The 15,788-nt window shown below is 44.2% G+C and overlaps 1 protein-coding gene across 2 annotated transcripts in view; it reads right to left on the reverse strand.

Moving 5' to 3' along the window:
* LOC148477384 (uncharacterized) overlaps nt 1-15,788 on the reverse strand; it is a 428,950-nt gene that overhangs the window by 33,961 nt on the left and 379,201 nt on the right. For both annotated transcript variants that reach the window (XM_088456828.1, XM_088456827.1), the window contains exons 3-4: nt 13,728-14,020; nt 4,782-5,057 (exon numbers count right to left, since the gene is read on the reverse strand). In XM_088456828.1, coding sequence (XP_088312954.1) covers nt 4,782-5,057; nt 13,728-14,004 — 553 coding nt within the window. In that variant the 5' untranslated portion in view covers nt 14,005-14,020. The remainder of the gene's footprint in view (nt 1-4,781; nt 5,058-13,727; nt 14,021-15,788) is intronic.

The following is a 15,788-nucleotide window of genomic DNA, read 5'->3' on the forward strand; positions in this document are numbered from 1 at the left end:
CTTTAACCAGCAACAGTGTTGCTAGTCAATGTAGTCTTCATTAAGGCTTGATCAGGGTTGGTCTGGCCCACAGAAGTACAGGGGGAATCCCCGGTGGGCCCCAGTGCCTGTGGGCCCACCCCCCTCCTCTAGATGTCAGGTTTCAGACCTCAAATTATAGATTGTTACTCTATTAGACAGTGGAAGTGGAGCAGAACCAACTGATCAACCAACTGATCAACAAGGGGGCTTGCTTTCCTTCTATAGAAACTACACCAATATTAGCCCAGCCTGGGTATTGTCAGGGTGCATCTACTGATGGGGATCTGTCTACTACCGCTGGGGAATCAGCCAGAACATCATCACCATCTTCAATTTTCAACGATGGGTAAAAAAACAAAAAACTGAAATAGTCGGAAGGGTACATTTTGTCACCTGGTAAACGAGACAGGTCTGCATTTAACAACAACCTAAGCGCTGCATATGACTGCCTCAGTGCTGTAGGACAGAAGAAAAAGCCTGGTGTGACTGGAAAGAGTTATAGGCTGAAAAGAAAAGATCCTTTATATATTGATATATAATAATCTACAGCTGGTATGAGGCTATATTTACCTTGTGTGCTGGAATACCTGATTTAAACACGTGTGGAGTGTTTCGAGCACATGACTATTCCTGTGTTCACTACTATTGCATGTTAACACTTTGGAATTTATGTGTTCATATATATATTTTTGGATTACACTGTTTGTTTTTGTTTTTTTCTGTCTTTTAGATTACATCGAGACAATTACACAAAGAAAGTACATAAGGATCCATCTTCAGACTTTATGGACTGGGTATTAACAGTATTCACGCACTGAAGGTGCCGCTCCTTCATCCTTTGTAAATATATATATATATATATATATATATAGTGGTAGAATGAAGCTAGGTGACATTGGTCAACCACTGAATCTGTGCTGGGTTGCCTAACTGATCTGCTGCCCAGAGGATACAGCCCAGATAGGGCTTTGGCAGCCAAGTCAGGAGGCCAGTGGCCAAGGAGGTCATTAAGGCAGGAGGACAGGAGACCATGGGGTTGGAAGGCAGGAAGGCCAGTTGGCGATAACTGCAGAAATCAGGCAGGACTCTGTGGCTCTGTGTGAAGTTGTGCACAGGCTAGCTGCCCTTGATAGTTAGGGCTGGAGAAGTGAGGCAGTGACCTCTGTTACAGTATTCTGATGAAACTAAAGCACCACATAAAAAAATCACTTCAAGAAAGGCCTAGATAATTTAATATCAATTTAAATGTAATTAACTTTCTGGTGGTGCCACACCTACCTAGACCAATGGAGATGGAACTCACTATTGGGAACTCAGGAAAACCTGCTGCAGAAACTCAGAACAGTATTGTTATTGGTCTGGAATTGGAATTGTGTGCAGCCCTGGAACCTCTCCATGACCCCAGCCCTGGAACCTCACCATGGCCCCAGCCCTAGAACCTCACCATGACCCCAGCCCTGTTACCTCACCATGACCCCAGCCCTGGAACCTCACCATGACCCCAGCCCTGGAACCTGGGAATTCATAAATGAGCAACTAGGAACTCAGAACTGCCATCTGACCACTGTGTGCAGCTCTGGAACCTCACCATGACCCCACCCCTGGATCTGGAACCTGGACTCAGAACTCAACAACTGAATAAACAGAAATAAAAAAGGCAGGACTGTCAACTGTAGCAACAGCCCACACCTAGAACCCACAAACTGATCCACATCACTGGAATTGGTCCTGAGAGACAAAGAGCCAGCCCTAGCCACAAGACCCCAGACCAGAGAAGCCTTTCACTAGGCACCCATATAATGTGTAACTGGTGACCTCCATGGACAGCCAATGATTGTGGAGCAGAAGAAAAGCCCAGTGATCACAGAAACTACTGCTGAGGCACCAGGGACAGGTGGTGAAACACACAGGCACCCATGTACTTGCAGAGACTGATCACTGACCGAGAATGGTGCAGAGTACAAGGAGATCACAGGAAGAGGGCAGAATGGAGCCCTGGAACCAAGAACTATCCATAGCAAGGAAACACTTTATTCAAGCAATGGGTGGACTCCGAACTTGGTTTAAATAGGGTGCTGTGAGTGTCTATAGGTGGATCAGATCAGGTGATCATGGATACTGTACACTGGGAGAATCAGTCAGTCACCTGATAGAATCCAGTATGGTCACACCCATGTTTGCTGGCAGATTGTTTACATTTGCTGCTGCAGTGTCTAGATCAGTGGTTCTTAACCTGGGTTCGATCGAACCCCAGGGGTTCAGTGAGTCAGTCTCAGGGGTTTGGCCGAGGTGTGTGTCCTTTCTATTCGCCAGGGTTGCCAGGTGCATTAATATACTTTTGGCATTCACACAATACTTTTATGGCATTTTTGTTTTGTTGGTTCTGTTCTTTGAATACCGTGATTTTATGTGCAACTAATGCATGGTTCATTTTGTGCACTAATAAAATATATATCTCTATTTTTTGAATTTGAAAAAAAAAACCATTATATTTTTCCAACTATGAAGGGTTCAGTGAATGCACGTATGAAACTTGTGGGGTTCAGTACCTCCAACAAGGTTAAGAACCACTGGTCTAGATTTTGCCTGGATCACAGTGATATGGCACTACCGGACGCGGTAAGTGGGGCTAAGACCCTGATGTATGACGTGCCATTACTGACCCTACCGTCCACATTATGTAGCAGAGATCAAGTTTCATTAAACTTGGTAATGTTTTGCCAACCTTCAATGTTGGAGGCCTGTGCCCACTGTAGCCTCCATAGGCAATGACATATCTATAATGCTAACGCAGCGGCTACTGTGAGTTTGTAGGGTTCTGGAAGGTCTGTGATTAGCGCTAGATCATCTGACCAGCTGGGGGGAGGAGCGCACTAACACGTTTCATCTACGTGATTACATTTTCTCAAAGTGTGCTCCTAGGAAACAACGCTCCTCCTAATATAACTCCAGACTCAGTATAATCATTTGCTGATGAGCGAGACAGATTAAGTATTCGATCCTGATAATGCATTATTCCAGCTAAATATACATTACTATGACCATTTTATGTATAGAAACATATGGACAAACAGGTGATGAAGGGATCTATTTATCAAGTAATATTTATGGGTGTTTTTTGGGGGGGATATATTCAAAAATTAAGGATCCCCAAAACGTACCATAAAGCAGATATCTCTGATATCAGTGGAGGTCTCTACATTTCTGACAGCTTCTGCAGCCCCCATAGGATTCTCTGGGGGTCACTGTTCTGCCAGGTTTACTGTGTGGTCAGTGGACTGCCCATGCACAGACTCTGATGTGATCAAGCCCCGCCCCCGGCGAAACGTACGTCATCTTACTTGAGTCATAGCAGGCTGTTGGAGCAGGAAGGCACCAGCCCGTACGGCAGTGTGCTAGGATTTCCCCGCATCTGCCGCCGAATCTGCACGAGATGGCCAGGTATCTCCCTGGGGAAGCCACGTGGAAGGAGATTCCCACTGCCGCTACCGTCTCCTCCAAAGCCTGCGCCCTCTGTGCATGTTCACAGTTACCTCTCCCTCGTGGATCAGCGGCACACTTTAAGGATTTCCTCATACAATTTTACTAAGCTAAGTAAACACGTCCATGCAGATACACTCACTATATGCCCTAGTCTCCTAGTCCAAGCACACTGTCACTTGCTATTTGAGTAATATCCTCTTGATATATGCACTTCCAACAGCATTATTGTGGTGATATATTTGGATTAATAATTGGGCATTTTGGATATGGACATCTATAGATTGTATATCATGATGTATTAACTGGGACTCCCTGTATATAACATACAGATGTGATAACAGGACATTTGGGAATTTTCTCTGTTTAAAACAATCCTTTTCCTTCTTTAGAATGATTGATTAATACCCACTGCAGTGTTACGATCTGGTTATAACCTATTAGTTTAACCATTACAGGGATATGCTGCAGTTTATGATTCTGTATACACATGATCACACATTGTGAAAAGATTTACAATCTGTTGTTAAGATGTATTATATCTTTTAAAATGTACAATTGTGTTACTAAAGTGTGAGTGACAGCCATTATCTGCCGCTGCTCGTGGTGTGGCACTATTTTTATCAGATTAAAATATTGGCATCTTAGTGGTACATTAGTGTTTTGCACAAGAGGGATCACTCTGTTAATCTAATGTCGCTCAACTAAACTTTTTTGAATCTATAGAGGGCAAACCCCTTTGTATATGAGCTGGCTCCCTTGATTATAAGGGTTTAATAAGGTATATGTTGTATGTATGTATGTCCGTTTATGTAGGTTACCTTGTTTTAGTAATATTATATTAAAAGTTATATTTTAATTATCTTTAATATCATATGAGTGCCCCCAACAAAAAGTCTTCTTTCTTCATGGTCTCTTGTTGATACTTTTCTGACTTTGGGGAGCACCACCAACCTATAATATTGGCCCACAGAGTGGAGGCTTAATTAATCTAGTTGGTATATGATTATTTGTATGTACTTCAGGTCCTGAGGGACTTGAAAGTAGGTCTCTTATATCAGTCTGGTGCGACTCTCACCCCCATGTGTCTCTGCATGCACAGAACATCCCTGGCTCACCATATGAAAGTGAAATTATTGCACATCGCAAGGACAGGATTTTTAGTACATTTGTGAGAAATTCTGAATCCTGTTCATTAGTACATATGCCCCAAAGAGTGAATCCAATAATGCACCTTAAACTCATCACACAATTGTGCTCCAGTATTCTGTGGTAAGTACCTGCTTTGCTTTTCGGAGTGTGTGACATAATGTCCACGAGTTTGCATATTTTCTTATACAGCAAGTCGTACTCATCCTGGAGCTGTAGGGAGCCGGGGGGCTGATTGCCTCTCGCATCCAAACCATGAAAGTCAAAGGATTCCTTCTCCGCGTCACTGATGAGAATCAGCGCACAGGCGAATCTGTCTATCAGGGGCTGATCCTGTAATATCCTTCTCTTGTTGTTGTCACTAACATCCTCCGGGTCATCCAGCAACACAATGACATTTTCTTTTCCTGTTTAAAATTTGAATATAGAAAATGTAGTTAATACAAAACAGGTCAGAAATAATATCTTAAAGTCTGAAGTGTCGCTCTTAAGTTATGTAACAACAACAACAACAACAACATCAAAACAGAATGAGGATCAATCCCATAGAAACCGGCCTGCCCAATAACAGAGCACTCAGCGATAGCGGAAAATGCTGTCATAGGCAGGGGGAGTGCTATTTACACACTGTGGTGACATTTCAGCTGAAGAGTAGGTAATACCAAGGGGTGAGCCTCCTGGCCTTACATTAGAGTTGGAAGTGGACAGCTTACAGAGCTCTTGTGTTCTGCAGGAGCAATGTAAGATAAGTATTGGGACTTTCATTCCATCTCCAGGTTACGTGCTCAGAACCTACTGCACCCTTCAGTGTTCTCACTTCCGTATGTGCCAGAATGATAGCAGCATAGGTATAACAGGAGCAGGGAGGGGGCTCAGAGGAAGAGAAGAGGAGCAACAAAAAGGGAAGGAGAATAGAAAAAAAGTAAGAGAAGAGAAGTGGAGAGATAAAAAGTGGAGATAGTATAAAAATCAGACCATAGAGACAGAGATAAATCTAAGCAGCAATCACTTACACTGCATGACTTCCACAATACATCAGGATGCAGACTACAGGTAGCTGTGATACTGGGACTCACTGACCCTCACTAATAGATCAAATCATTGGACGTTTGGGGGGTATTTAACTTATTTCAAAACTTAAGTGAAGGATCTTCAATGTACAATAGGTAACACTATATAAGGATGGTGCTGCCACAACACAGAGGCCCTCATTCAGAGCCGCTCGTTATGAGCGATGTTCGCTCATCTACGCATGCGTACGGATTGTAATACGCATGCGCGAACCAGTCAGTGTGGCCGAAAATTGTTTGTTCGCTATATAGCGAGTGCCTGCTATTTTGAGTGACAGGATGAGACATATGTGGGTGGTAACAGGGGAAGGTGCTTGAAAACGGGGAGTGGAGATCAGAACGCAGGCGTGCTTAAAGGTCAAAACGGGCGTTTTAAGGGTGTGCATAATTAATACAGCAGCGTCAGTGACCACGTCACCTGGTTCTTTTATAGTCAGAACTGCTCGCAATATAGTGGTAGGAAAAACCAACCACAAGAATAGCGAGCAGTTCATACGCTGTACGATGTACTCGATTAATCTAATAAATAGCGGACATGACGTATGGTGCGAGCACCAGGGGGCATATTTTTCAAAATTACGACCGCATGTTTTGTTCGCTCGTTCAGACATAGAGGCGTGAACAGACCGCAAAGCGCGAACGGTTCATTTGAATAACCACCCCTTTTTCCTGAACGAGCGAGCGCTAATAGCGTCCGGCTCTGAATGAGGGCCAGAGTACTGCTTCAATGCCTGATTAATAGAATACCCCTTATTACTACTATACGTATACAGCAGGGTAAGGCAATACTGAAAGAAATAACACCTGGTGCTAAACCTAATAAATCAATTTAAGCTGAGACTACAGCTCTCTGGAGGAAATCTACTCACAATTTCCTTATCTGGCACCTAGAAATATATATATATAAAAGAGAGCGCTGAGACAGCTAGTAAATTATAATACGACTTTAATAATAAATCCCTATGATTCCAATAAAACATATAAAAATTATAACCATATACCAGATATGGACCGGCAATATTATAACCAATTGGTCATTGATATCAAGCAATTGGACATATAACACATATAAAATATATATAAACAGACCTAGACAACATATAACACTAAATATACATAATTAGAGGACCAATCTATGATGGTATCCGTGAATGTTATATTCAACAGAAGAATCAACAACTTCTGTAGTTGCACAGATATATATATATGTAGCAATTTATGTGCTTCTAATACAGATTGATGCAGTTATTATAACCATATACTGGATAGATTGACAATATGTAAAATTATATGTCATGGATCTCAGGCATTTGAATATATATCACAGAAAGATTTTTAGTAAAATATGATATTTAAAACTTTAACAGACCCTAAACATATAACACTTAATACACACAAATAAAGGACCAATCTACCGTATACTAATATCCGTGAATATTGCATTCAGCAAAGACCAGTAACTTCTATAGCTACATGGATATAATATAGAAATTTAAATGCTTCAGATGCAATTAGTATTTAGTACACAGTATTTTTCTCTCTCCACTGTTTTAATCAGTTTCCTGCAGTGAGCTGTTATTCCATGTCAGGATATCTCAGATGGATCCTTGTGAAATAGTCAGAAGATTCAAAATGTATCTGTAACAGTTTGTTTGTTACTTTAAACAGTATTTTTCTTCCCTCTTCACATCGGCAGTATCTGACTGAGGAAGCCGCTGATTGTTTAGGCGGAGAAACGCGTTTTGCACCATCCAGAGACGCTGGCGAATAATGCTCTGCAATTGATTGACCGTAACTCAAAAGGGTACCCCTAGAGACGAGCGATACATACTGGTGGTAACCGCTACAGGCTGAGGGCCAGATTCGGACCCGCTCGCGAGCGTCGCACGATGGTGGGAGCTCCGTCGTGCGCATGCGCGAGACCCGGCGAGCGACGAGGAATTTGTCGCTCAGTGTCTCGCACCAAAGGGGGCGTGCCGTCGATGGTGAGTGACAGCACGCCCCCTTTGGTGGGCGTTCCGGGGGCGTGGCTGCCAGACGGAGGTGTTCCCATTGGAACGCCTACCGTCTGAGTCCGGCCCCACTGACATCAGTAGTGATGTCAGTGGGAGTGATTTTGGCTCTGATAGAGCCAAAATCACTCCAGGGCTTGCGACAGCGAGACCCTACTGCAGGGTCTCATCGCAAGCCCGATGGTCGCGATGGTCTTGACCATCGCGACCATCATAATGGACGCTCACTATAGCTGTGGGTGGTAACCAACAGCTATGCGAGCGTCCATGAGGCCGCTCCATTTTCAGGTAGGAGGGCCCTGATTCAGAGCGAGCACTCTGGTAAGAGCGTTCGGCTCTGAATCAGGTCCTGAGTGCCCTGAGGATCCTTACTTTTGATGTGGAACAGCTCCTTGCTGATACACAGGTGATATAATTGTATCAATAACGGAGTTCAGCCGTAGCTGCTTTCTCTGTCTGAAAAACCTTCAGAGACTGCGGGCCCAACATACCGGTAAAATAATTAATTTCTTTGTTAAAAGAAATTCTTTTTTTTTTTTTTGCCATGGTGAACACTAATTAAAAGCATATGCTCTAAATTAATTAGAGGAATTCCTTGTGAGAGTACACAGTCTATAGGCTGTTAAAAGAGCTTGTGAACTGTTTCATTATATGCCGATGTGAAGAGGGAAGAAAAATACTGTTTAAAGTAACAAACAAACTGTTACAGATAAATTTTGAATCTTCTGACTATTTCACAAGGATCCATCTGAGATATCCTGACATGGAATAACAGCTCACTGCAGGAAACTGATTAAAACAGTGGAGAGAGAAAAATACTGTGTACTAAATACTAATTGCATCTGAAGCATTTAAATTTCTATATTATATCCATGTAGCTATAGAAGTTACTGGTTCTTTGCTGAATGCAATATTCACGGATATTAGTATACGGTAGATTGGTCCTTTATTTGTGTGTATTAAGTGTTATATGTTTAGGGTCTGTTAAAGTTTTAAATATCATATTTTACTAAAAATCTTTCTGTGATATATATTCAAATGCCTGAGATCCATGACATATAATTTTACATATTGTCAATCTATCCAGTATATGGTTATAATAACTGCATCAATCTGTATTAGAAGCACATAAATTGCTACATATATATATATATATATATATATATCTGTGCAACTACAGAAGTTGTTGATTCTTCTGTTGAATATAACATTCACGGATACCATCATAGATTGGTCCTCTAATATTTAGTGTTATATGTTGTCTAGGTCTGTTTATATATTTTATATGTGTTATATGTCCAATTGGTTATAATATTGCCGGTCCATATCTGGTATACGGTTATAATTTTTATATGTTTTATTGGAATCATAGGGATTTATTATTAAATTCGTATTATAATTTACTAGCTGTCTCAGCGCTCTCTTTTATATATATATTTTTCAAGGCAATACTGAGCAATTTTACTGGTGAAAACAATTTATCCTTCAAAAGCTTTGCTGCTCTTTGATAAATCAGCCCCTGTCCTTATCTAAAACCACCTGATAAGATTGCTCATGGGCTAGTGCCATGTGCTTGCCTCAGGCTAAACGTTCCGTACAGTTGAAACTTAATCACCACGGGAATAGGTACATGGGGGATTGCAATGACTACGGTACATATGGATGTGACCACCGCATCTCTGTGCCAAACTTTCCACAACTGTTTGAGTACGAGCCATGAGGATGTTCTGAGTGTAAATGGTGATGCAACCTTCTATTAAGTCTACACTCAGGGACTAATTCGCAATTGGACTCGTGCGAATGCGGATGAAACTCACGGATATCTGCTAACTATACATGCGCCGCAGAATTCAATTGTCTGCACAGGTCATGCTCATATGCAGTATGGAAGAAGATGACATGTCTGTTTCTGACAGAACTTTTGCACCCAGCATGCAGGGGGGGGGGCGGGGGGTGTAAACGCTGATAGTACTGATGACATCGGGGGTGTAAATGCTGATAGTACTGATGACCGCGGGGGTGTAAATGCTGATAGTACTGATGACAGTGGGGGGTGTAATTGCTGATAGTACTGATGACAGCGGGGGGTGTAAATGCTGATAGTACTGATGACAGCGGGGGGTGTAAATGCTGATAGTACTGATGACAGCGGGGGGTGTAAAAGCTGATAGTACTGATGACAGTGGGGGGTGTAAATGCTGAGAGTACGGATGACAGCGGGGGGTGTAATTGCTGATAAAACTGATGACAGCGGGGGTGTAAATGCTGATAGTACTGATGACAGCGGGGGTGTAAATGCTGATAGTACTGATGACAGTGGGGGGTGTAATTGCTGATAGTACTAATGACAGCGGGGGGTGTAATTGCTGATAGTACTGATGACAGCGGGGGGTGTAAATGCTGATAGTACTGATGACAGCGGGGGTGTAAATGCTGATAGTACTGATGACAGTGGGGATGTAAATGCTGATAGTACTGATGACAGTGGGGGTGTAAATGCTGATAGTACTGATGACAGCGGGGGGTGTAATTGCTGATAGTACCGATGACAGTGGGGGTGTAAATGCTGATAGTACTGATGTCAGTGGGGGTGTAAATGCTGATAGTACCGATGACAGTGGGGGTGTAAATGCTGATAGTACTGATGTCAGTGGGGGTGTAAATGCTGATAGTACTGATGACAGCGGGGGGTGTAATTGCTGATAGTACCGATGACAGTGGGGGTGTAAATGCTGATAGTACTGATGTCAGTGGGGGTGTAAATGCTGATAGTACTGATGACAGCGGGGGGTGTAATTGCTGATAGTACCGATGACAGTGGGGGTGTAAATGCTGATAGTACTGATGTCAGTGGGGGTGTAAATCCTGATAGTACTGATGACAGCGGGGGGTGTAATTGCTGATAGTACTGATGACAGCGGGGGGTGTAAATGCTGATAGTACTGATGACAGCGGGGGGTGTAAATGCTGATTGTTCTGCTGACAGCGGGGGTGTAAATGCTGATAGTACTGATGACAGCGGGGGTGTAAATGCTGATAGTACTGATGACAGCGGGGGTGTAAATGCTGATAGTACTGATGACAGCGGGGGGTGTAAACGCTGATAGTACTGATGACAGCAGTGGGTGTGGACAGAAAACACATGTTCGGGCTGAACATCCACACAAAGATGGACAGATAATTGGCACAGACAGGTGATACTTATGTGAGCATATGATAGCAAGCAGGCCGCCATGGCCAGATGGATAACTGTAAACTCACATTTTGGGGAGGGGCTGGGGGGATTGTTTTGAATGTTTTCACAAAGGATTCAAACCACAAATTGCACAACAAAGGGGGGGATGTAATAAATCTTGGAACAAGATAAAATTGTGAGAACTAAAGAACCAACCAATCAGCTCCTAACTGTCATGTTACAGGCTGTGTTTGAAAAATGACAGTTAGGAGCTGATTGGTTGATGCTTTATCTCTCTCCAATCATTACTAAATCTCCCCCTTAGTCACAGGAGCACAATGCTAAGTCGGAGCAATGGCACTGGCACTGATCCTGGCAGCTGTATACAAAGGAACTGACTGGCACCACTGGCGTCATTCTACAGGGCAAACTAGCATGTTGTGGTGCAGCCAGGGAGAGAAAGGGAACCCCCCCAAAAGTTCCCAGGGGTACATTGAGAAGTAAAGAGATTTATCTCCAGTGCTGAATTATCGACCAAATGACATAAAATTGTATAACTATAGTGTATAATAATATAAAGTATATATTGACCTTGAATTTGTGAATTCTTATCATTTCTACACTCACAGCAGGACTATAAAAATGAAACAATGTACAAAATGAATCAGATCATTATCATTCTGTATTATTGTGACACGTTTTGTGGATCACGGTCTCCTTTCTCCGGCAGGCCACTCTATTCTATAATTATACACTTTCATGTAATTGTGTTGATTTTCCAGTGCCATAGATAAATCCTTTTTATTCTCACTGGTTGTGGCAGGGTAGATTATGTGACGTCATCCCAGGGATTCAGTATGATTTACCGCCCGGCAGCAGTGAAAATCCCGATCGTCCAAAGGTAAGTATTGACTAACTATTCTACCCCCTAACCCTAACCCTCCCTTAGGGGTGCCTAACCCTAACCTCCCCCCAAGTGCCTAACCCCCATCTAAGTTCCTAACCCTAACCTCCCCCTAAGTGCCTAACCCTAAACCCCCTTCCCAGCCATCTAAAACTAAGGGCCTAATTCAAACCCGCTCACGAGCGCAGGACGCTCGCTAGCGGGTCGATGGTGCCCTAATGCGCATGCGCATGATGGAGGGAGCTCCGTCGTGCGCATGCGCGAGACCCACATAGCACCAAAGGGGGTGTGCTGTCGATGGTGATTGACAGCACGCCCCCTTTGGTGTTCATGCCGGGGGCGTTGCTGCCCAGACGGAGGCATTCCCATGGGAACGCCTTCCATCTGGAGCCGGCCCCACTGACATCACTAGTGATGTCAGTGGGAGTGATTTTGGCTCTGATAGAGCCAAAAGCACTCCTGGGCTTGCGGCAGCAAGACCCTACCGCAGGGTCTCGTCGCAAGCCCGATGGTCGCGATGGTCTTGACCATCGCGACCATCATCATGGATGCTCGCATAAGCTGTGGGTGGTAACCCACAGCTATGCGAGCGTCCAAGAGGCCACTCCATTTTTAGGTAGGAGGGCCCTGATTCAGAGCGAGCGCTTTGGTCAGAGCGTCCAGCTCTGAATCAGGCCCTAAGTCCCCTAGGGGGGTTCCTAACCCTAACCTCCCCCGGGATGCCTAAACCTAACCCGCCTTCCCCTAGCCTAAACCTAACCTCCTGGGGGGTATCTAACCCTAAGTCCCCCGGGAAACATAAAGCTAACCCTCACCTCCCCCCGTGGCTGTCCGCGCCCGGCATCCGGCTTACCTTCGATCGGTATGCCGGGTGTCGGGCTCCCAGCGTAGGGAAAATGACAGGCGTCGGGATTTCAACACCTGTCATTTAACCCTTGCCGGGATTAGACAGTCGGGAAGCTGACAGTCGGGATTCTGTCCATCGGCTTCCCGACTGCTTCCCATTTACCTAGTAGATTGCATTTGACTTTATAAATATTAAAGGGTTTCATAATCCAATCTGCACAGAGGGGTTGTGCAAATCAATTTTGCGGCAAATACTGGGCCTGATTCAGAGATGGACGTTGTTAGGTAATGCAGCAGCAGCTGGAGGTGCCTGGAGGAGAAAAAACATCTCCTGACCACATCGCAGATCCGAGTGCTCTGTCCTTAGATGCAGTATCAGATCTTCTGCAAGACCATCGGCCATCTGAGTAACCCTGAGGTTACTCAGATTGATCCTCGCAGCCTCGTTGCCGAGGCCAGGAAGTCAGCATCATTAAATGGGGGCCTCCCCTACCCACTCCGCACCCCAAAATGGCTGCAGCCTGTCAGTCAATCTGTGGCTCAGGGGGCACTGCGTAGAATGATGCAGAACCAGGTCTGCACATGAACCACCATCTGAGATTAAAGCAAACCCACTGTCATTTTTGTGCATTAAAAAATATATTTTTTAAATTAATTCTGTTAATTTTGATACCTCTAACTTGCTGCCATAGATTCCCACACTATAAACACATCCCTGCCCCCACTTGTTTATTAAAACATTTATCTCAGTCCAAAAGTGTATGTTTCCCAAATGATCCAGGTGGGATTACAGCCGGGGACCTCAGCTGCCTCATCTCCCAGTACTCACTAGGCCGAGGTGACATTTCTGTACATTTCTGCTGTATTCACTGCACATTTCCCCAAAGCAACTTATTGCTAACACTCATCGCCAGTCCTCAGTGAGAGACATTGCTCATAGAAGCACAGATTATAATAGCGAGTTTAAACAACCGCTCTAGAGGTTGACCTAATTTTTCACTGCTCCGTCATGCTTAATACTATCAGTCATTTAAAAGCAACGGACAATTGTTGAGATTTGTTTCCCTCACCCAGGTGACGAGACATATACTCCAGCTCTTGGTCATACAGAGAGTCCGTCACATTCGTGATGTTCAGTCGTCCTCTATTCTTGGTGTGATACAAGATGGCGAACGTGCACTTGGACAGAGCACTCTGAAAAGCCTGAAAATTATTGGATATGTACACAGGAATCACATCCTCTACCACTTTGTGAAACATCGGTGCCTGGAGTAAGTCAATCAGCCAACTGTAACTGTCTTCTCCATCTCTCGAGAAGATCCCGACTCTGTGCTTTTTTATAGCCATTTTATTTACTATGTTCCTGTGAAAAAAAAAAATCATACAATGAGTTTCACTGCTCCTCATGTGGCAGAATAATCCGTGACGTGATTGCTAATAATTGTTTTAGAATAATCTCTTCCCACCCACTATACAATATACATCTTGTTAGAATCCATGGCGTTAGTAAATTGCTGGTCCAAATTGCAGCCACGCCACATGCTCTGTGTTCTGGTCCCAGGGACCTACTTATTTATTAAACAGTGCTCAATATGGAGATTTCTCTGGAAGCCTCATTGCATTCACTGGACCTTACCACAGTTTTTGCTTGACGAGCTGATCCTATTCCATTATGAGAATACAATTAATTAGCAAAAGGCTGTGTATTACTGAGCTTGTTACATAACTTGTATTTAACCTCAATCAGTTATTTCCTCCAAGCTCCCTTCTACTCCTCTGCAGATGGTTGTTGTGTCTCTCTATCTAAACCAATGCATTGTTGGCAGATAGCAGTAAACCTATAATATTTAATTAGCACTCAATAGGCCGGATTGTGATGTAGGAGTAAAGGAAAAGAGAAAATAACTTTACACCTGCAAAAAAAATATGCAAGGAGAGCAAATACGAGATACGTTCAGTATCCTGACAAAGGGAAGAAGGCAGGTAATGGAATCCAGACACTTGTCAGAATCCTGGCTCCGGCATCCTGAAGGTAAGTAGTGAGGTTAGGGGGAGGGTTAGGGGGAGGTACTAGGGGGAGAGTTAGGTACTAGGGGGAGAGTTAGGGGGAGGGTTAGGTACTAGGGGGAGGGTTAGGGGGAGGGTTAGGGGGAGGGTTAGGGTTAGGTACTACTAGGGTAGGGTTAGGGGGATGGTTAGGGTTAGGTACTAGGGGAAGGGTTAGGGGGAGGGTTAGGGGGAGGGTTAGGTACTAGGGGAAGGGTTAGGGGGAGGGTTAGGTACTAGGGGGAGGGTTAGGGTTAGGTACTAGGGGGAGGGTTAGGGTTAGGTTCTAGGGGGAGGGTTAGGGTTTCTGTGCGGAGAGGGTGGGTTAGGTTTAGGCACTAGGGGGAGGTTAGGATTAGGCACCAGGGAGACAGGTTAGGGATAGGGGTTGGGAGAGGGGGAGGGTTAGGATACCGACAGAACTGTATCAGTATCCTATATAGTGAGTATATAGTGAGATAAAAGCGTCCGCTTTATATAAAATGGTGTTAACCAATCACTTACAGTACCACGTTGTAAAATAAAACAATTAAAAATGTTGCCCCTACAGCAGTGGTTCCCAAACTGTGTGCAACGGCACCCTGGGTGCCTGGGGACACTTGCAGGGGTTCCTTAGGTTGTTGGTCCAGCACCAAATCAAATTATTTATGGTCAATATAATGTAAATATGTGAACAAACAGAAGCACATCCCTGTCCCCATCACATAACTAAACCTGAGGATGACAGCTCAGCACATCCCTGTCCTCACCACATAACTGACCCTAAGGATGACAGGTCAGCACATCCCCGTCCTCACCACATAACTGACCCTAAGGATGACAGGTCAGCACATCCCTGTCCTCACCACATAACTGACCCTAAGTGTGACAGGTCAGCACATCCCTGTCCTCACCACATAACTGACCCTAAGGGTGACAGGTCAGCACATCCCTGTCCCCATCACATAACTGACACTAAGGGTGACAGGTCAGCACATCCCTGTTCCCACCACATAACTGACACTAAGGGTGACAGGTCAGCACATCCCTGTCCTCACCACATAACTGACCCTAAGGATGACAGCTCAGCAAATCCCTGTCCCCAC

This window comes from Taudactylus pleione, unplaced genomic scaffold (genome assembly GCF_031769625.1).
Source record: "Taudactylus pleione unplaced genomic scaffold, aTauple2 ptg000720l, whole genome shotgun sequence".
Lineage (NCBI taxonomy): Eukaryota > Metazoa > Chordata > Amphibia > Anura > Myobatrachidae > Taudactylus > Taudactylus pleione.